The following is a 19972-nucleotide window of genomic DNA, read 5'->3' on the forward strand; positions in this document are numbered from 1 at the left end:
CAATACCTGGGCGACTTGGGGTGTGCCCTGCCTCCACCGCGGGGGGACTGCTGCCCGCTCAGACCTGGAGAGAAGGTGACTTTTTTTCACGCAGCAACCCGTGGGGAGACCCTCCTTGTGACTCCTCTGTTCTGGTCTTTCCCCATTTTCCTATGAGGTTTTTTGTTGTTTTTCCTTGACTTTTAAGAGTTCGTCACATATTAGGAAGAATAACTGTGTTATTTATGTTACAAGCATTATCCATCGGTTTGACATTCGTCTTTTGATTTTGCTTCTCGTTTTGCCATGCAGACGTTTCTTCTTTTTTCTTTCTTTCTTTTTTTAATTGTACTTGAAAGTATCATTCTTTTTAAAAATGGTGTTTGGATTTTGAGTCATAGTGTATTTTTCCATGTGACCTTTAGCATCAGCCTATCTGGCTGTGGCTGGGTGGGGCAGGTCACGCACGGGTGGGGGACGCTGTCATTTCTGGGCCAACGTGGAGAGAGCGGGCAGCGTTATGGTGCTGAGTCACCCTCCTGAGAACCAGAGCTTGTCGTGGACTCGGGGCTGCTTTCCATCTCTGCCAGGAATGGCGGCTTCTCACATTTTACCATTTAATCCTGATTTCCCTCTTTCTTCATGTTGCTGTTGTAAGTGGATTTCTTCCCTAAATCCTCTTATTGTTTTGTCAGGTGTTACCGTCAAGTCCCTGGGTTTCCTGGACGCTCTGTCCTGCCGTGTGGAGATGCGGGCAGTCAGCCCTCCTCCTGGGCACCGGCTCTGCCTCTGTCGGCTTCTCTTTCCGGCCTCTCCCCCTGTGGCCTTTGCAACGCACTCAGACAGTGGTGGGAGTTGGGGCATCTCTGCCAGAGTCCCGGTGGTCCCGGCCACAGTGGGCATGGCTGAGTTTCTCCACGAGAAAGGGACCCCCCTGCTTGGGGGAGGCGCAGACCTCTGTGCGGTGGGTGATATTCCTAATAACAGATGTAGCAGTATTTGAAGTTGTTGTTGTTAAACAAGATGTGATAAAAGAAAGGAAACATTTCACTAAAAAAGCTAAATTGCAGAACTATGCCATAAACTGAAGGAACATAGAAAGGATAAATACAAACCCAAATTCTATTGAATTAAAAAAAAAAAGAAAACGAAAAAAGCCCATAAAAACAACAAATTAAGAAATTGTAAAGATTGTTTGTTTGAATACATAAATGAAGTCGTTATCTGATGAGGCTAATTACTTGAGGCAGGAGGGATGAGCAGACGATGGACTGACCACACGGCAGCTCTCCTGGTGCTGGGAGGGACCAGGGTCTCCCAGCGTAATGGCCTGTCGCAGACAGCGGGCCGACTGTTAGGGCAAAATGACAAATGAGACCGTAAACGTGCACCTTGTGTCAGAAGGAGGTTGGAGCGGGGCGAGAGTGTCCGAGCAGCTGCTGGTGCACGGCACTGGGCACCCACACAGGGGCTCGTTCTCCCTGCCGTGTGCCCAGCTGGCACAGACCCAGGATGCTGGGCACAGCCTGGCTGAGCCCTCTATTCAGGTTCCACGGGCTGCGCTGTGCTCCGGAGACCGGCTGGGGGCGCGTCTCTCCGTGTGCCCTCTGGCTGTGGGTAGAGGCGTCTCTCGGGGGCTTTGGAGCTGGAGCAGCTCCCCCGGCAGGGCTGGCCGGAAAGTGTCCTGTCCCCAGACTCCAGCTCCTGGATCCTCTTCTGGATGAGTCACCTGGTGCCTGACAAGGGCAGATCCACCCAGGACGCTGCCCTTTTGATCAACTGGCGGTGAACTGACTGGCAATCAGTTACATCTGTAGAGTGACTTCACCTTTGTCATGCAGTGTGTTACCTGGTCTCGGAGTGATGTCTCAGTCCCCAAGGCCCCGCCCCCACGGGGGGAGGGCACCCTCAGGTGGAGCACAGAGGAAGCAGGGCCCCGGCTGCTGCAGGATGTCCTGGCAGTTCCCGGCCCATTACATCCATTACATCCATTACATTTTATCATGAATGGCTGAGACTCTTGCTGAAGAACTTCATTGTTGTTTTTTACTTGTATTTATTTCTTCTGTAATGTTCTTCCTTCTTAATGAAAATCCAAAATTTTGACTCAGAATTTTACTTCTCCCTGAAGAAAATGATAAAACATTACTTTAGGGCAGAGCCCAGCACAGCCTCCACTTTGGGCTAAAGTGAGAGTGTTTCTCTAAGATCTAGTGTGTGTGTTTATCTCTTATTCTTATTTTAGTGGCTTTAAAAATAACTCCGTGTTAACCAAACATGGGCCAGAGCTCCGAGGAGGCTGGCATCCGCGTGGCCTCCAGGCCTTGCCCAGAGCTGCTCCCAGACAGAGCCGCCACACAGCCACGAGGACACGGAGCCGTGCACTCGTAGTGTGGCCGGCGAGACCGAGGGGGATCTTAACACTGCCGCCTTCGGGGGCAGGGCCTCGACGCTGGGTGCTGTGGTGGGCAGGGCTGATTTTATGGGACGTGGGATATGCGCACGCTGGCGGTTGTTACGGGTTTGGTCTTGGCAGGAGAATATGCCTAAGTGCATGTGCACACATGTACGTGTGCACACATGTGCATGCACACAGGTTTGTTGGTGCCTGATTGTTTAAGGGCCTGTCTTCTAGAAATTTGGAGCAATACCTCACAAAGCCTTTTGGTGCTTTCAGTTGTTCCTACTGTGGCCTTTGCCCTTTTTCCTGACAGTGTCCCGAGGGACGGCCAGGCACGCTCCCCGTGGTTCTCTAGGTGCCGGCTGGTCCGGAACAGGGACTGGAGGACACGTGCCCCGGTTTGCCTCACTGAGGACGTGGTGCTTTGTTGTTGAATGGCTGACCTTTGGTGGGATGAGATTTGAGGCAAATATGAGGATCGCAGACTGTGATTCAATTGTGATTTCGAGAAGTTAGGATTTTCCTGCGTCTTCGGGAAAGCGTTAGGGGAGTTAGAGGGGGGTCCCATGCCAGGCAGGAAGAGCGCACATGCGGAGTGTGAAGAGTCACACTGGGACTGCCAGCGTGCGGCTCTGCAGACCCTGTTCTCGACCGCGATTCCGTCACCCGGTGTGGCCCTTCGGCGGGAGTGGAGTCGCGACATAAGCAGTGATGCTGAGCTGTGCAGCACCCAGCATTCCTTGCCTCAGTCGGGTTGAGCCTGTGGGACCCTTCGTGTTACTGGGTTCGAGCCATGTACCCCCCCTAGTGTAATACAGTGAGAATGTAGCACAGTGCCGTGCATGGCTGATGTCCACTCCCAGGTGAGCCGCAGCCAGGTCCTGTCCCTGTAGTCTGGTGCCCTGGTTTGGGGTCGAGATGGCGGGATTGGCCGGGGTGGGGCACCCAGGGCAGTGGTTTCAGTGTGTCCACAGGATGGGGCAGCCGCCACCACAGCCAAGTCTAGCAACCTTGCCGCTGTCCCTGTGGACTCGTCTGTCCCACATGTCCCACAAAGCAGAGCCACATACGATTGGCCCTTGGTGCTTCTTTCCCTCCCTCACGTCATGTCTGTGCGGCGCCTCCATGCCACAGTGGTCGGTGCTTCATCCTCTCTTGGCTGAGTGACATTCTCTTCTGTCTGAGGCCGTGCTGGCTGCCGTGACTAACACGGGGAGTGCTGTGGGCACAGGCTTCACCCCTGGTTGGGTGTGGGCCTAGGAGTGGGGTTGCTGCGCCGCATGGTGACTCCGTGCTCAGCGTTTTGAGGCCCTGCCGGTGGTTCCCAGCAGCGGGCTCTGAGGTCCTGTCTCCAGTTCCTGTGCCCTGAGGGGTCAGGGCGGGGGCTGCAGCACCTGTGGTTTGGGGCTGCACTTCTGATGGCTGATGTGTTTGGCATCTTTCCATGTGCTTGTTGGTCATTCTGTTCAAACCCCCTGTCCAGTTTTAACTGGTCGCTGTTTGTGGCACTGTCTTCTCCGCTCACCTGAGAGGGTGACGATGGAGGTGGCAGTGCCCTCCTCATGTGCAGAGCAGGTCCCCCATGCGGAGCAGGTTCCCCGCCCCTGCAGAGATGCCCGCCCCCACCTTGAGACCAGCAAGCAGGTTCTCATCACAGCAGCTTCTGTTCGGGGTGGTGTCAGAGGTCTGACCGTCCTTCCTTTTTCTTCTCGTTGCAGCCAGAGCACCTGCAGAAGAACTGGCTCCGGGAGTTCTATCAGGTGAGAAGCGCTGCCACAGCGGCTCCGCCCGACTGACTGCCCACGCAATGAGCACCGTGTTTCCACGGAAGGCGCGTGTGTCTGCCTGGCTGTCCTGCACCCATGAGGGCAGGCGTCACCATTTCGGCCTCACTGCCCCGTTCCTCTGCAGAGGCCCCTCTCCCACCCCTCCTTCTGGCCGGGATTCAGGGCTGGGTGGGGTCTCCTCATTATTGGAGGGGGAGGCTGCTGAAAGCTTGTGGGGATATTAGGGTACCTTTTGCGGGGGGGAGGTCCTAGGGCTGCAGTGCGACAAGACCATGCAGAGGGGCCCCTGTGGGATCTGGGTAGAAAGTGCAGGTGGCTGTCTCCTGGGGAGGTGTTGTCAGGACCAGGCCCACTTCCAGCTCCCTCTGCTGAGCAGCTGTTGGCTGAGGCCCTGTCTTCGGGGAGCTGTACTCTGGAGGCTGGGGGGCTTCTGTGATGTGGCAGACAGGTGCTCTGGTCCTGGGGACACAGACAATTTGTACAGCCCAGGATAGCGCAGGCCCTTCCACAACAGGAAGGACAACGAGCAAGGTGGCCACGAGGTTCTAGGTGGAGTATGTGCCCTGTGTGTGTGCCAGATCCCATGTGGGGTATTCTAGAGGCCCCTCTGGGTGGGAAGGCCATCATCTGGGGTGGCAGGCAGGTGAGTGTGGCCATGGCCCAGAGGGCTGTCCCATGCCAGGCTCTGGGTTAGGGCGGCCCATGCGTGGCTGGTGAGAGCGGCCCAGTGGCTCCTGTAGTAAGTGCCGGGCATTGTGGGGCCAGCAGTGCTGATGCATCTGTATCCCCACCAGTGCCCAGGGCCCAGGGGCAGGGCAACAAGTGTCCTGCTCCCCTTCTGGAGGGGACACTGGGGGCACAGGGGGAAAGGCTCGGGGCAGGACTTGCCGTCCCTTGCCATCCATCTAGGTGTGTTCCCCAATGGTGTGTGGAGGCAGCGTCCTTCCCTCACCACTGACGTGCACTGTCTGCCAGGGGCCATGCTGGGTGTCGGGGGACAGAAGGCGGATCCCTGGGGAAGAGATGAGGGACAGGGGCGTCAGGAAGGAATGCCTTTGGGGATGGGGCAGATGAGAGGACACCCAAAGGAGGGTCTCAGAGGGGGACTGGCTGTCCCGTTGCCTGGGGGGTCCCGGGCCCTTCCTTCCTCATACTCTGTTTTTCCTGGGTGGACACCTGGCGTTAGGGAGCCTGGCCGAGGCCAGGCGGGTAGGCTTCGGCCTGTGACAGCTCCGTCGGGAGCTGTGGTGGGGCGGGCAGGCCCGCTCTGGTTGGGGCCGCACAGGGTCCCGGCCACAGGGGGATTCCCCGGGCGGCCTGAGCCCTTCGGTCCTGCTCTTGGCTCCCTGGGTCTGTCAGTTTTGGTGATAAAGTCTGTCACGTTAAGCTGCAGCTGTTGGTCCTTTGTTTTTCTGTGTAATTCTCACAGGCGAGCCTCGGGAGGTCCCTGTGCAGCAGAGTCTGAGGTTGTGACGGCACATTTAGGAAGGGTGAGCAGGCTTCCAGCCTCGCTCCAGGCTGGGAGGGCTCCTGGCAGTGCTGACCCCAAGGGACCCTGCGGGAAGCCTGTTTGGTCGTGGGGGGCTGTCCTAGGGGGAGGGCCCTGGAAGGCAGTCCCAGGAGCTGTGGGGCATCGTGGCTGTCCCACGGTGACTGTGCCCCGTGCAGGTACCGGCGCCACTCTGCCATGGGCTGCATGCGTGTGCCCCCAGATTCCTGCTGAAGCCTGACCCCAATGGGGTGGTATCTGACAGGGCCTTGGGGGTGATTGGGGCAAGATGTGGCCATGAGGGCGGGGCTCCAGGATAGGCCTGTGCCCTTGTAAGGAGGGGCAGCGACTGCTGCTCGGGAGGTGCCAGGTGCTGTGGGGCCAGACACCCCTGCCTTTGGCATGTCCTGGCACCACAGAGAGGTGTTTACACACCCCTCAGCGTGGCCCAGGGGTGGCCTGGGGAGTAAGTGGGCCACCTGGGGGCTGGGTCGCAGGTCCGTGGGTGTCAGGAGGGCTCTTGCGGAGCCTGTGCGGAGACCTGCAGCTCTGGGCGGGAGCAGCCTTCCTGCCTCTGTTGGGCAGGTCTGACCGTGGTTTTCCAAACCGCAGGCAAGGCCGCTCGGTTTAACCCTCTCTGTTTCTGAGACGGTGACTTGCAGGTGAGCTCTCAGGGGCAGGCACCTGTCTTGCTGGGAGCCGTGTCCTGAACACGTAGGAGCGCGTCGGCCGCACCGTCATACTCAGCGGTTCCTTGTCAAGTGGCACTCAGGAAATTGCACAATGCAGGAGCACATAAATAAATGTCCCCACTCCCACCCACCTCTGCTCTGATGGCCACACCCTCGTGTCTAACCGTCTGTGTGGCTGGCGTTTGGCAACCTTCCTCAGCTGCTCATGAATAAATGTATTTTTACAGCTTGCGCTTTTTAGGGGATGAACCAGGGAGTATTTCTAGGTAAATTAATATGTACTATCCATTTTAATGGCTTTGGAGTATTTTATCATATGAATAGGTCATCATCGAAATTAAATAAGTTTTTCTATCAATGAACCTTAGATTGTTCAAACTTATAGTAATGCTACTGGTCAGTTTAAAAATTGATATGATGTTGGCTTGCATACAAATACAAAGTGAGCAAGTATCGAAGATTGTTTATTGTGATAATAAATATTTATTAATTGTCAATGGGAGGACCTGGAGGGTGTTCTAAGTGTCTCAAACAGAGTCTCTTGTTAGCAGTGCTAGACGGAGTTTACAGAACAGACTCAAAGCTGACCCATAATTACTGCCCTCCCTGGACACTCTGTGTCCCTGTGGTCAGGGGCATTTGCGTCACCATCAGCTTTTAGAATTCACAGAATTGTCACACTGGAGACACCCCAATAGGTGAGCTAAACAGGTCCCTGACATTTTTTTTGCCCATTTAAAAGTCACAATTTTTTGTGACAATTTAAAAAGGACTGTGTTGAGCAAATCTGTCTCCACTGATGTGGAAAAACCTCCTGCTTAAAGAAATTGAAAGCGGAAAACACCTGAAAGCACGGTTTTCAAACCTCAGACATCAGGCAGGACGGGGCAGCAGCAGCTGAGAGAGGGGCGGGCCAGCTGCCGGTGTCCGGAAGGTGGTTCCCAGCAGGTCCCCAGCAAGGTAGGAGTGACAGTTGTGCTGTTCACATGGGATCACACTTTGTAGGCTGGCAGAGAGGAGCAGCCGTGGCTGCAGAGAGCTGTGCCCGTTCCCTGCCCGTCCTCACAGGTCTCCGCCGTGACGGCCCCTTCCGTCTGCTCACTTCGGGTGTCATTCTCTCTCCTGTGTTGGGGTCTGGGGGCAGGAGACAAATGTGGCCAATTCCAGGTATGTGGTGTGGGGCAACGTTACAGTGAGGACAAGGTAAATACCATGAACAACTTTGTGTTTGAAAGCCTCTGTGAAAGGAGCATGTTTTTGGAAAAACAAAGCACCAAAGATGTAAATGGCCATCTCTTTGTTCAGTTCAGATCTTGCCCAAGGTTCCCACAGAACGCTGTCCAGGACCAGAGAAACGACAGCTCCATGAACCTCTTCAAGAACAGTGAGCCCCGTGTGCCACTTCCTCCCTCACCTGCGACATGCGGCGCCCACGGGGAGGCCGAGGTCCTCTGCGCAGGAGGCGCAGAGACTCTGACAGACGTCTGTGTAAGCGCATCTGTGTTACATGCCAGTAAACAGGTGGCAGACACACAGCGTGTATGAACAGCCCGCGTCAGAAGGGGCCATCGCCAGTCCCTGGACCAGACTCGAAGAGCAGAGCCATCTCACTCCAGAGGGGCTCTGAAGAGCAGAGGACTCGACTGTTTCCTAGAAGGGCCCGGGAGTCCACCCCTTTCTAAGATGAACACCAGTGAATTGACGTAGTTTGCAACATCTGAGGTCACTTTGGAAACATCTCTTTTGTGCTAGCTATGAACAGTTGAAACTTACAAAATAACATCTCTAAAAGCACTGACATAGTTGAATATAAATCTGCTGGAATACGTGAATATCTGTACACCGAAAACTGGGAAACACTGATGAGAGAAATAAGAGAAGAGACACCGGGTGCCTGCGGGGGGAGACGCGCTGTGTTCCCTCTCGGACCACCGACCCTCCTGCGACCTGACGCAGTTCCTACCAGCATCTCCGCAGGGCGTCTGGGGGGATGACTGCAGGTGCTTCCAGCGTTTATGGGGGCAGCACCAGGACAGGGACACACAGGACAGCTTTGAGAAGACTCACACGGTCTGATTTCAACACTTAGTGTAAATCGACTGCATTCAAGACACTGTCCTTTTGGCAGAGGGACAGAGCTGTGGATCATGGAGCAGAAAGGGACCCCCACACAGATGGCCAAGTGACAGAGGGGAGAGGCAGTTCATTGGAGAACGCACAGTGTTTTCAACCATTGGCGCCAGAATAACTAGATGTCTGCATTGCAAAAAAAGGGTTTTTCTACACTTTGGAGCATATACAAACATTAAAATAGGTTGTAGACCTAAATGTTAAAATTACAAAAGGTTTAGGAGGAAATCTAAAACAAAAATCTCTGTGACCTTACATTAGGCAAAGATTTCTTAGATATAACACCAAAAGCACAACTCACAGAAGCAAAATATTGATGGTAAATTAGAACTTAAAATCAGGAACTTCTCTCTGTGAGACACTGTTAACAAGTGAAAAGACTTGCCCTGGCTGGTGTAGCTCAGTGGATTCAGCATGGGCTAGGAACCAAAGAGTCACTGGTTCGATTCCCAGTCAGGGCACATGCCTGGGTTGTGGGCCAGCTCCTCACTCTGGGGCATGTGAGAGGCAACCACACATTGATGTTTCTCTCCCTCCCTTCCCCTCTCTCTAAAAATTAATTAATTAATTTAAAAAAAACAAGTGAAAAGACTTGTCCCAGGTGGGGGTGGCCGTATGTGCAGATCACGCGTGCACATCTGCAGTGTTCACTCTCAAAGGCCAATACTAAGAAAGCAAAGAACCCAAGTTAAAAATGCGTGAAAGATTCGAACAGACCTGTTACCAAAGAAGACAGCGGGAAACAAGCACAGGGAAAGGTACTCGGCGACATCACTACCTTCAGGGAAATGCCGGGTCGGGGCACAGGCTGGTGTCGGCACGTGTCTGTCAGCTGGGGCAGCCGAGGGCGGACCGGACCAAAGAGGGAAGCCCCGAGAACGCTCACTCTGATGGGGCCTCACGCCTGCCCGTGGGGAAGCAGAATGGTGCCTCGCTTGTGAAGCTGCCCCCCCCACCCCACATGTTTACCCACTGAAAGTGCAAATGTCTATTGACACAGGGACCTGAAACCGACGTTTGCAGCTGCCTTATTTGCGAGCCCCCGTGAGAGGCGCCAGACTCAGGCCTGTGTGCCGTCGGAGTCCGCCTACCCGCCACATGGGGCACCCAGGCCACGGGGGCAGGAGGGCCTGCTGCTGCCGGAGCGTGGGGAGAAGGCGAGCAGCAGGCCCCGGAGTTTGCAGCGCCAAGCTACTGCTCCTGAGACCCCGCCCTCCGTGCGTGCAGCTGTGGGGCACGGGCTGCCATGCATCCATCGCCACTCTTCTCTGGTCCCCGTGTCCCCATGCTCCATGCCACACGGCCCCAGCTGCTGCCCCACCTGGATACCTTCTGGGCCCTGCACATGGAGTGGCTCTGCCCTCTGCTCCCAGCACAGCCAACCTCCTCCAGCCGGTCCCCATGCCTCAGACTCTCTGTCTCTATCTCTCCCACCCCCCACCCTGCCTGTCGGTGCCTCTGCCCTCCCCTGGCCGGCTGCAGCCTTCTGCCTCCTCTCCCCCCAGCAGCCCCAACAGGGCCAGGTCCCCTTGGGCCTTCAGGGTGCAGTGTAGCTTACTGTCCCGCACCCGATGATTGGACTTTTAAAGGTTTGTTGCGTTCATTGTGATACTGCAGGCAGTCACGTTAAGTCCCCGTGCGTGGGAACGCTTGGCTGCAGGAGTCCAGGTGATCGTGTGTTTGTGTTTTCTGTCCTGTCTCTTCCGCCGTGGTTCTTGCTGCTGTGCAGGGAGGGCCGCTGCCTGCTGCACCCGGCCCTTCCCACCCATCGGAGCAGCCCGTGGTGTGGCCACACGCAGCACCCCATCCTACAGATGGGGAAATTGAAGTGTGAAGAGGTTACAAGAGGTGCCCAGCCCACACAGCTAAGTGGTCTGTCACAAGACCGAGCCCACAGTTCCTAAGGCCATCCTAGCGACCAAGCAAGGGACACGGAGCTGGGGACAGGGCTCACAGGAGGTGTCTGTGGGGAGCTGCTGAGCAGACTGGACTGCGTGCCTGTCGGTGGAGGGGAGGGCAGGGGGGTCAGCAGTGCCGGCCGGGCTGGGGCTCCTCCTCAGCCGGGCGGGGTGGAGGAAGGCAGCAAAGAGGCAGCAACTGCAAGATGGGGAGGCGGCTCCTGCTGTGACAGAGGGCAGGCCCTCTGCTTGGGGCAGTGGGGAGGCCCGAGCTGGACATTCGGGCAAGGAGGAGGACTTCAGTTGGACCAGCAGGCAGGGTGAGACCCCAGGACCCTAGAGGGGAGGAGCACTCAGGGTCACAGCCCCAGGATGGCCAAGGTCCAGGGCTCTTTGGGGCTCACGTGGGATTCTCGGGCCCAGGGCACAGGCAAAGAGACAGAATGTCTGCTGGTGCCTGAGTGGGTGTGACTGGGGTACCCTAGGGGCCAGTGCAGGCCCTTTGGGGTGGGGGTACTGGGGCAGGTATGAGGGGCCATGATGGGGAAGAGAGGTCGCTGGGTGCTGGGAGGGGCAGGGAGTGCAACGGAAGGTCGGGGCCGTGGGGACATCGCCGCAATGAGACAGTGAGCAGCCAGTTTTTCTGGCCCCTGAATGGTCACAGTTCCCTGCAAGCTTGAAATGGCCCCACGGACACAGAGCTGGATGGAAGGCTGCTTGGGCCGGCTCCAGGGAGGAGGTTCCCAGAGGTGGTTCTGTGGCATCTTGCACTGTGACCCTGAGACTGTGGCCACCGCTGACCCCTGCGGTCAGTATAAGACCAGGCGAGCGCCTGAGATACAGCCGGAGCCCCACGTGCTCCTGTTCCCAACTCAGAGGGCTGAGTGCTTTCGGGTTAAGACCCATCAGCTCTCGTGGAGCTTTAACGTCCCAGAGCCGCAGTCTGGTGAAGTGTGCCTGTGTCCACGTTCCTGCCTCTCCAGACCCGTGTGAACAGGCCTGCCGCTCGGCTTCTGCAGTCAGCCCACCAGCCCAGCCAGTGCGCACCAAGAAAGCCCCAGCCCCACTTCAGAGGGGCCACCAGGACACACATCCCAAGCATGTGGGCAGGGAGACCCTCTCACTGGCAGGCGGCCACGTGACCCCTGGGGAGGTCGCAGAGATGCGCAGCGTCCCTTGTGAATGCAGCGAGGAGAGCCACTGGCCACCGCCGCCCTGACCGGCAGCCGTGTGCAGGCATGGACTCTGGGAGGGTGTCTGCTTAGGGCCACTGGGAGCTGTGGTCACACAGTGCAGCCCTGGGAAGAGGTGGGGGCAGCCCGGGTGCGCTGAGTGAGCCCTGACCAGCCCGGCCAAGGGTGGGCAGGTGACCTCCGAGCAGGGTGTCTCCACGGCGCTCTCGGGAGGCAGTCACCTTTTCCCACCGGAAACCCGAGGTCCCTTTCCACCTCCTGTCTTGGCTCTCGGGCTCCCACTGGGCTGTTTGGAGGGTGTGATTCCTTTTTAGGTCACTTGGACACTCCTCCCTGGGGAGAGCCTAACAAGGCCTGGCTGTTTCTATTTTTAGCGCTGACTCCTGGCCAGCGAGGGGCCGAGGGGCCGGGGAACTGCCCCTTGCTCGGCCAGCCACCTGTGCCATGCCAGGAAGGGGGACACTGGTTTTTGTTTGGCTGGTTGCTGTGGATTTTTTTAATTCCCTGAGCTATTTCCTGCCAAAATTTGTAATTCACTCTTTTCCAGAATATTTTTCTTTAGCCTCCCTATGAAAGAACACATGTATTTTTATCAGTTGCCTATTTTTTCCCCTAAAGTCAGAAGCAGCTGCCTTTTGGTAGAATTTTGGTCAAGCAGATGTGCAGCTTCGGGCAGTGACTTGCCTGTGGTCCCAAGTGAAGTAGCACTGGCATCACTGTCAGGCAGGACAGCGGCAGCGGAGCCAGAGCTGTGGTGGGCGGGCACGGCCCGGGGCCCGTGTTCAGTTCCTGCTTTACCGAGATGCGTGTCCCAGCCAAGACGGGACCCCTGTCCTGTGTCATCCTCAAGATGCCTGTGCTGCAAGGCCTGCGGGGATCTTTATCCGGGACCTTGTGGGTTCCAGAGCCCCTTCCCAGGCCCGGAAGGCCAGCAGCTCTGTCCCGGCTGAACCACGGCCCATCTCCTGGTACGTGTGCTGGCGTGGACTCATACCAGCACTGGTCTGGGGCTTCCTGTGTCCAGCCCATGCACAGTGACCGTTCCAGGCAGGATTGTCGGGAAGGGGATGCCCAGAGAGCCCTGGGCACCGGGCGTGCAGGCCCCACCCGGAAGCGACAGAGCAGGAGTGCAAGCGGTGGGCTTCCTGCACTGCCCTGAGGACTGCAGGGGCCCTAGACCAGCCTGTGGGAGCCGGCAGGGGTCAGGGACTGGGAGCCAGCTGCGCGGTGTGGCAATATTAACGTCCAATTCTGTGGCCTTACAGCTGAATGGCTTCTGCCAAAGCCCACGGTGGCAAGTGCCGGACACTGGACAATTGCTGATAACTTTCCTGCTGGGGTCCTCGTGCCTCGTCAGGGAGTCCTGGCACTGTCGCTGAGCACCACCCCGACCCCTGATCTGGGACGTCATGTCAGGACTTGGACGTGGGCCTCAGGGGGTGTTTGCACAGTGGGGTCAGGTTTGCCCCGCACACTACCTAGGGGGCAGGCTGAGTGGGGCCTTCTCGCTGACCACCGTGGACATGCTGTTCCTGGGCCATGGTCGGTAGGAGTGCCCAGTGGAGGGCTGTTCTGGATGCCAGCCCCAGGAGCCCAGCCCGGGTGGCTTACGGCGCCATCAGGGATACCCCACAGCTTCGCTCACTGCAAAGAGTATCCTTCACTGTCAGCCAAGATTCCCCTCAGCATGTCACTGCAATGACCCTCTTCTAATCAGCGGGTCTGCAAGCTTCTCATTTTGTGCAGCAGTCAACCCTCTTTGAAAGCGAAGTCTCAGTGCCTTGGTGCACTGTGATTGCAGATGCCCCTGTGCCAGGGGCTCACCTCCTGATCGGGACACCTGCCCTCCGAGAGCTGGAGGCAGAGGGGCGTTCAGAAGAGACCAAAGGAGGTCCTTCCCGAGCGCCTCTCTGTGAGGAGCCAGGGCAGGTCCAGGATGAGTGGAACCTCGCACGTGCCCCCACAGGCGTGTGCACAGGGTGGCGCCCAGCCGTGTCGGGCACGGCTTGAGCTCCGATGGGCCTGATGGCCCTGCTCTGCATGGCCAGACACCGAGGGGTCCTGTGGGTCCTTGGTTTTGCTCCCGAGGTAAACAAGGACCGAGTGCAGCAAACTTCTGTTGTGACAAATGGCAAACGGGGAGGAGAGCACAGTGAGCCCCACAGCCATTTCCCCGTCTAACAGTTCTTGCCTCAGGGCCAGTGTCAGTTTGGCCACCACCCACACCTCCCGCCCCCACGCCAACCTCTTGAGGCGGCCATCATTTGCTGGCATAGACCCCTCTCAGTCTCTGTAAGAAAACCACCCGTCCCTGCGTCGCTGCTGCGTCTGAGGCTGCCAGTCCCACGTGTCACTGTGTGTGCAGTCAGCGTCTCTGTAGTCTGTGCATCGAAGGGGCCAGTCCTCTGCTGCCCAGCCCCGTCTCCTGCCTCTCTGCCAGCCTACAAAGTGTGATCCCATGTGAACAGCACAACTGTCACTCCTACCTTGCTGGGGACCTGCCGGGAACCGCCTCCCGGCCACCAGCAGCTGGCCCGCCCCTCTCTCAGCTGCTGCTGCCCTGTCCTGCCTGATGTCGGAGGTTTGAAAACCACTATTTCAGAGATTTGCTGCTTCCAGTCTCTCTGAGCAGGAGGGTGGATCACCTGTTCCTCCATGTCGGTGGAGGCGGTCTACCTCCTCAGTTTCAGGAAGGCACAGCTGGCACACAGCAGACCTCGCGTGTGTGAAGTGTGTGGTGGGGCGAGCCTGTGGTACGTCCGCACCTGGGAAGCCATCGCGGTCCAGAGGGTGAGTGGTGCGCCCACCCGCCCACAGGCTTCCTGGTGCCGGCACTGCCTTCCTTCCCTCCTCCCTACCAGGCGGCCACTGGCGGGCCCTGCAGCACTGCCTGTCCCTCCGTCTCACTGTCCAGAGCCCCATGTGGAAGAGGAGGCGGATGGCCCTCGCTCCCTGGTGTGGTCCACTTCCTGCGGTGGGATCCTGCTTCCGTGTAGTTGGAAGAGAGTCCTCCTGGTGCCCATCTCTTGAAGTTGGTGGCCCAGCGCAGGGCCTCTCTGGCCTCCCAGGACAGCGATGCTCTGCAGTTGTGCCTCTGCTTCACATCAGAGGTGTGGGCCGTGCTCTGTGTTCAGCTGGCTGTGTGTGCGTGGGGCTATATGCTGTGTGCCTGTATGTGCGTGTGCTTCTTGTTTCAGCCACGTGCACCTGTGTGACTGAAACCATTTAAATATTTTTAAATGGTTGCTCTAGGTTAAGGTTTATGGGTCTGAATGCTTTACCCTCTGCTTCAGATTGGCACTATACCACATCAGGTACAAAGTAGAAACCTTGAACCCAAATAGGTTTCCACGTGGCATATGTATGCCTGTGTCCACTGAAAACCCCAGTGGGCAGTATTAGGGGTCAGCAAACTACCCCCAGCCCAAGCTGCACCCTGCCCGTAGCCTGATGCGTGGCCTCGCTCACTCCTGTGGCTTCCTCTGTGGCTGCCATGTCCACGCCGGCAGAGTGGAGCCGTTGCCATGGAGATGCCGAGGCTGCAAATCTGAAAATATTGATCTCGGTGTTCATGGAAGACATTCGCCCAGGCTACCTCATAGGTTTCTCACACGGGGCAGACAGATGAAGAATTCCCCAGGTCTGTGTGTGCTGGAGATGCTTCCTGTGGCTTTGGTATTTTGAAGGGCACTTGGCAAAATAGATAATGCTCAGTTTACACTTTATTTCATTGGACTTTTTAAAAAGGTTCTTCCATTGCTACCTTGGTTTTAACAAGTCTGGTGCCAGTCTGTCTACTTTTTAAAGTTTTAGTGTTAACCGCCCTTTTCCCTGGAGATCTTGAGGATTGTCTCCTTCTCTCTAGAGCCTCTTGGTCTGACTGTGTGCAGTCTGACTGTGTGCTGGGTGGCATCTCCCAGGTGCCCCGTGAGCCCTCTCACTGTGTCCTTGGGCTGTCGTTTCAGATACTGGCTCCGGGCCCCTGTTGTGTTTCTCCCCGGGACTGTGAGGAGGCGGGTGCTCTGTGCCCCCTTCTGCTCTCCTGTCTCTCCCACTTGCTCGTTGCCACTTGTGCTGCCTTGTCTGTTTCCCTGGCATCAGGGCCTGCGTGACTCTCCCCGCCAGCAGACGCCCTGTGAGTGCGCTGTGACTTACGCTTTCTCCGGGATGGTTGAGTCTGTCTCTAGCGTCCTGCCCCTGGGTTAACCAGCACTCACCATCCATCCCACGCCGCCCCCCTTATTTCTACTTTAGTTTTGTTTTTCATATTCTCAAAGGCTTGTCTGAGTGCCTTTACTTTAATTCTGTTTGCTATCTAGGCTTGTAATTCCATTCTGCTTTGTGACTTTTTCTGGGTGGGGCCTTTTCCTCAGTTTGTATGTGTAGATACAAACTTTTTTCTGACTTTTTGCAACAGTTTGTATGTGTAGATACAAACTTTTTTCTTTTTGCAACAGCTTTGTAGGGACTTGTTGAACTTTCTTTTGTTCACCGTAATGGTGTTAGAGTATTTCTTGGGGTTCCTAGGGTAATAGCGCCCTCTTCTGTTCGTCCAGCCAAGTCCAGGTACGTGAGGGGCTCGCAAGTGTCTGTCTCAGCAGGCCCGTCTCCCGCTTTCCATCTTTTCTCCTCCATCCCCACAGCCCAGGGCCGCCCCTCCCTCCTCCTTGTCTCCTTCCTTCCCCAGAGCGGAGTTTTGCCCACGCTCCGCAGCCTCTTCCTCGGAGACGTGCTGTGGAACCAGGGCTCTCCCGTGGTTCCAGGCCCTGGGCTTCCTGACCCCAGGCCCCGGAGCCTCAGGCCTCCCGCTCGTCTCCCAGAGCCAGGGCTGTGCACCTGCGCGTCTGCAGTGCTCGCACAGTTTGGGGCCGTCTGCGGGGGCTTTGTAATCTCTCCTGTTGGTGGCTCGGGCTCTGCTCTTTTTAGTCTAGCAGAGGTGACCGGCAAAGGTCCAGTCCCAGGCCCCCTCTGGCTGGTCACCGCGCCAGCCGGTTTCCGTCTTTGGAGACAGTGGCACTTCCCAGCGGGGCGTGGCCCCTCTGAGTGTGGCTGGATATGCTGCCTCCCCTACCTGTGCCCGCCTACTGTCCCCAAGGCTGGTGCTTGCTCTGAGACCCCAGGGAACTGACCCTGGTCCCCACACAGGATGAAGGGTGGTGGCCCCTAGCCTGCACTCTCCTGATGCTCAGCAGCTGGGCCTCAGGCTCCTTAACCCTCCCCAGGCCCCCAGCCATGGGCCCAGTCTGCTCATGTCCGAGGCACCTCCCACCGGGCTCCTGGGGTTTGTCTCCCAGTTCCTTGCGTGCCTCCTCCCTCCTGACCACCCTCAGCGCCCTTTTCCAGGCCGTGCTCTCAGGATTCTGCCTCCTCTGCCCTTGGCTGTCCTGTCAGTGGGGCGCTGGGCACCATGGGCCGTCTCAGTGTGGCCCGGGTCTGGATCCCTGTGTCCCGCAGCCTGGGCGCCGGGGGTGGCATTCAGGTTGGGATGCAGTCCACGCGTGGGTCCAGTGGGGCACGGGAAAAGCTCGAGGGAACTTCTGTCCTCACCCAGCTTTAGGAGAAGAGTGAAGGTCCAGGCAGGAGTAACTGGCTTCCCCATGTGGCCTAAACACATTTCCTGGTCTGAATTTTCCTTCTTTTTATTGTTAGTTTTTTTAAAGATTTTATTTATTTTTAGAGAGAAAAGGGGAAGGGAAGGAGAAAAAGAGGGAGTGAAACATGAATGTAAGAGAGAAACACTGACTGGTTGCCTCTCTTACGTCCCCCAACTGGAGACCTGGCCTGCAACCCAGGCATGTGCCCTGACCAGGAATGGACTAGTGACCTTTCTGTTTGTGGGATGACGCCCAACCCACTGAGCCACACCGGTCAGGGCAGAAGTCCCCCTTTTGAAAGAACACACCCTGTGTTGTAGATCGTGTTTCCCTGTCGCCACTGACAACAAGGCAGGGTCTGATCACTCTCCTGGTGCTGGACCAGCCCCACGGTCTGCCTTTGAGACGGGAGGCTGCCGCCCCGGAGCTTCCTGACCGCACTGCAGGTCACGTGCCCCACTGATACCTTTGCGGCACAGCCTTCACAGAGCATACACAGTTGCGTTCCATCTAGGATGGCATAGCCCTTGTTCCCAGGCAGCCCATCGGCCCAGGGCCAGTGGGATGCAGCTGTACTGACTGCAGGGCACTGGCAGCAGCAGGAAGCAGTGGTCCAGGCCAGGTCCCTGGGGCTGCCATTGGGTACTAGGTATTGGTCTTCTTGTGCAGGGGCCGCCTCTGGGACTGTGTGTGTGCTAAGAGGGAAGGTGAGTTTACAGAGTTTTGGAAAGTTCCTCAGAGCCACCCAATGCCAACTGTGTGTCAGGAGCGCCCAGGAGGTTGCAGGAGAAGGACAGAGCCAAGTGCGTGCCGCCGGCAGGTGCAGACAAGTGCAGTGGGCTGGACAGAGGTTGGCCAGTGACTTGGAGAACAGCACCACTCGGCCGCCAGGAGCCCCAGGGCCCAGTGCGTCTCTACTGCCACCCTCAGCCTTCTGGCCCCGTGGAGGCTGGGACTGGCCCCAGTCCCTCCCAGCTCACGGGAGCCCTTCTCCTGACTGCATCCCAGGGCTGGGCAAACCCGTCAGCATCTCTCATGGTATAGCTACCGGATCACCCCAGTAGTGGCCCCATCGGTGATGCACTTTCCCCTCTGTGAGCACGTGCTGGTCAACACCTACTCACGTGACCTGTGGGTCACCCAGCTGCAGAATGAGCCCTCGTGGAGGTCATTCTGGCCGCCCCATGTGCTTGCCACAGGGGGTCAGACATGGGTTCGTGCTGTGACCCAGCATTGTCAGAACTCCCATCATAGACGTGGGCCTTCTGCCCTTCCATCCCCCTTCCACATGGGTGTGACGGTGCCTGTGCAGCCCCCAGTAGTGGCACAGCGTGGCAAGTCTCCACCCAGTGTCAGCAGAGCTGAACACTAGATGCTGAGAGCAGCGGCCGAGGAAGGCTGGCTCTTGCCCCGTGAGCGACGCTGTCCTGGAGAGCGGGGTGCTGATACTCCAAGCCCAAGGTCCCTGGCAGCGTGTCGCAGGATACAGGGCAAAGTCACAGGACACTAGGGCCACGAGCTCCGGGTTGTTCGGCAGCTGTCAGAGGTGGGGCAAAGGTGACGAATCATCTCTCTGGTTTTGAGGGCGACTCTGAGGTCTGCCTGGGACCCTCTGTCGGGTCCCGTGGGCAGCCAGGAGTGGCTCCACCTCAGGGCGCAGCAGCCGACACGGGTCTTCCGTCTAGAGGCTCTGGGCCTGCGGAGGCCCCGACCCCGTGACCACCAGTCGGGCCCGGACTTGCCGTCTCCTGCTGCCTCGGGATCGCTGAGTGTCTGGGGAAGGATGAGGGCTCCGAGGGGACTCGAGGTCTCACCGGCCCCGTCCTGTGCTTCCTCCCCAGGTCATCCACACGCACAAGCCGCACTTCATGGCCCTGCACTGCCAGGAGTTCGGGGGGAAGAACTACGAGGCCTCCATGTCACACGTGGACAAGTTTGTCAAGTAAGTCCAGGGGTACATGCCATGCCCCTGCTTTCCATGGGAACGTGGGTGCAGCCTCACCCGGTGAAGCCTGTGGTGCGCTGCAGCATCCCGAAGAGAAAGGGTGTGGCCCCCATGGGCAACTGCCTCCTGGGGACACTGCAGGTGACAGTGCCTCCTGGGAAGGGGACAGCAGAGAGACAGTGATGCCTTGGGCTTAGAGACTTCAGCCCTGGGTCCCAGGTGGGGCGTCCCACCTGTGTGTACCAGAGGTCACACCTCCTGTGGTCTGATGGCTTCCAGCTGCTGCTGCTGAGGATGGACAGAGGGATAGACAGGACTGGTTTCATCTAGCAGCTTGCAGATGTGTTTGTCACAGCGAGAGAGGGACAGAGTCCTGCGTCTTCCGGAAGGGGAACTCTTGTCTGGGGCGGAGGAGCCAGAGGCTGCTGTGCCCACGCCCGAGCCCCATGGCTCCGAAAGGAAGCAGGAGCTCCAGGGCTTGGCACGGACCTGCAAGTGGGCACATGGGCCGTGGGCAGAAGCAAGTTGGGGGGACAGGCTCTCAGTCCGTGGGTTCCTGCGCTGAAAGGCTTGTCCCCGTCTGGCCGCTGGTGCTGGTGGCGGCCAGAGCACCTTCCTCTCTGCCGTTCTGCCTCGGGCCCAGGCGCCCTCCCTCCTTCATGCAGCACTGTGGCCACCCCCGTGCCCCTGCAGTGTGGCATTGCCTGCCTGACCCCCATCCCCAGACTCCGGGCACGGCGCCTGCTTCCTCCAGTAGAGTGTGGGGAAGGAATGCTTCCTGAATTCTGGGGCTGGTCACCCCAGGCCTCCATGTGGGGGGCGCGGGGGCAGGTGCCAGGCTTCGGAGGGTCTGGATCTGGAGAC

At 57.7% G+C, this 19972-nt stretch overlaps 1 protein-coding gene across 2 annotated transcripts in view; it reads left to right on the plus strand.

The window, feature by feature from the left end:
• INPP5A (inositol polyphosphate-5-phosphatase A) overlaps window positions 1-19972 on the plus strand; it is a 145866-nt gene that overhangs the window by 37109 nt on the left and 88785 nt on the right. For both annotated transcript variants that reach the window (XM_037159100.2, XM_037159101.2), the window contains exons 2-3: window positions 4099-4140; window positions 19005-19105. In XM_037159100.2, coding sequence (XP_037014995.2) covers window positions 4099-4140; window positions 19005-19105 — 143 coding nt within the window. The remainder of the gene's footprint in view (window positions 1-4098; window positions 4141-19004; window positions 19106-19972) is intronic.

This window comes from Artibeus jamaicensis, unplaced genomic scaffold (assembly GCF_021234435.1).
Source record: "Artibeus jamaicensis isolate MK-2021 breed Jamaican fruit bat unplaced genomic scaffold, CSHL_Jam_final contig_490, whole genome shotgun sequence".
Classification (NCBI taxonomy): Eukaryota; Metazoa; Chordata; class Mammalia; order Chiroptera; family Phyllostomidae; genus Artibeus; species Artibeus jamaicensis.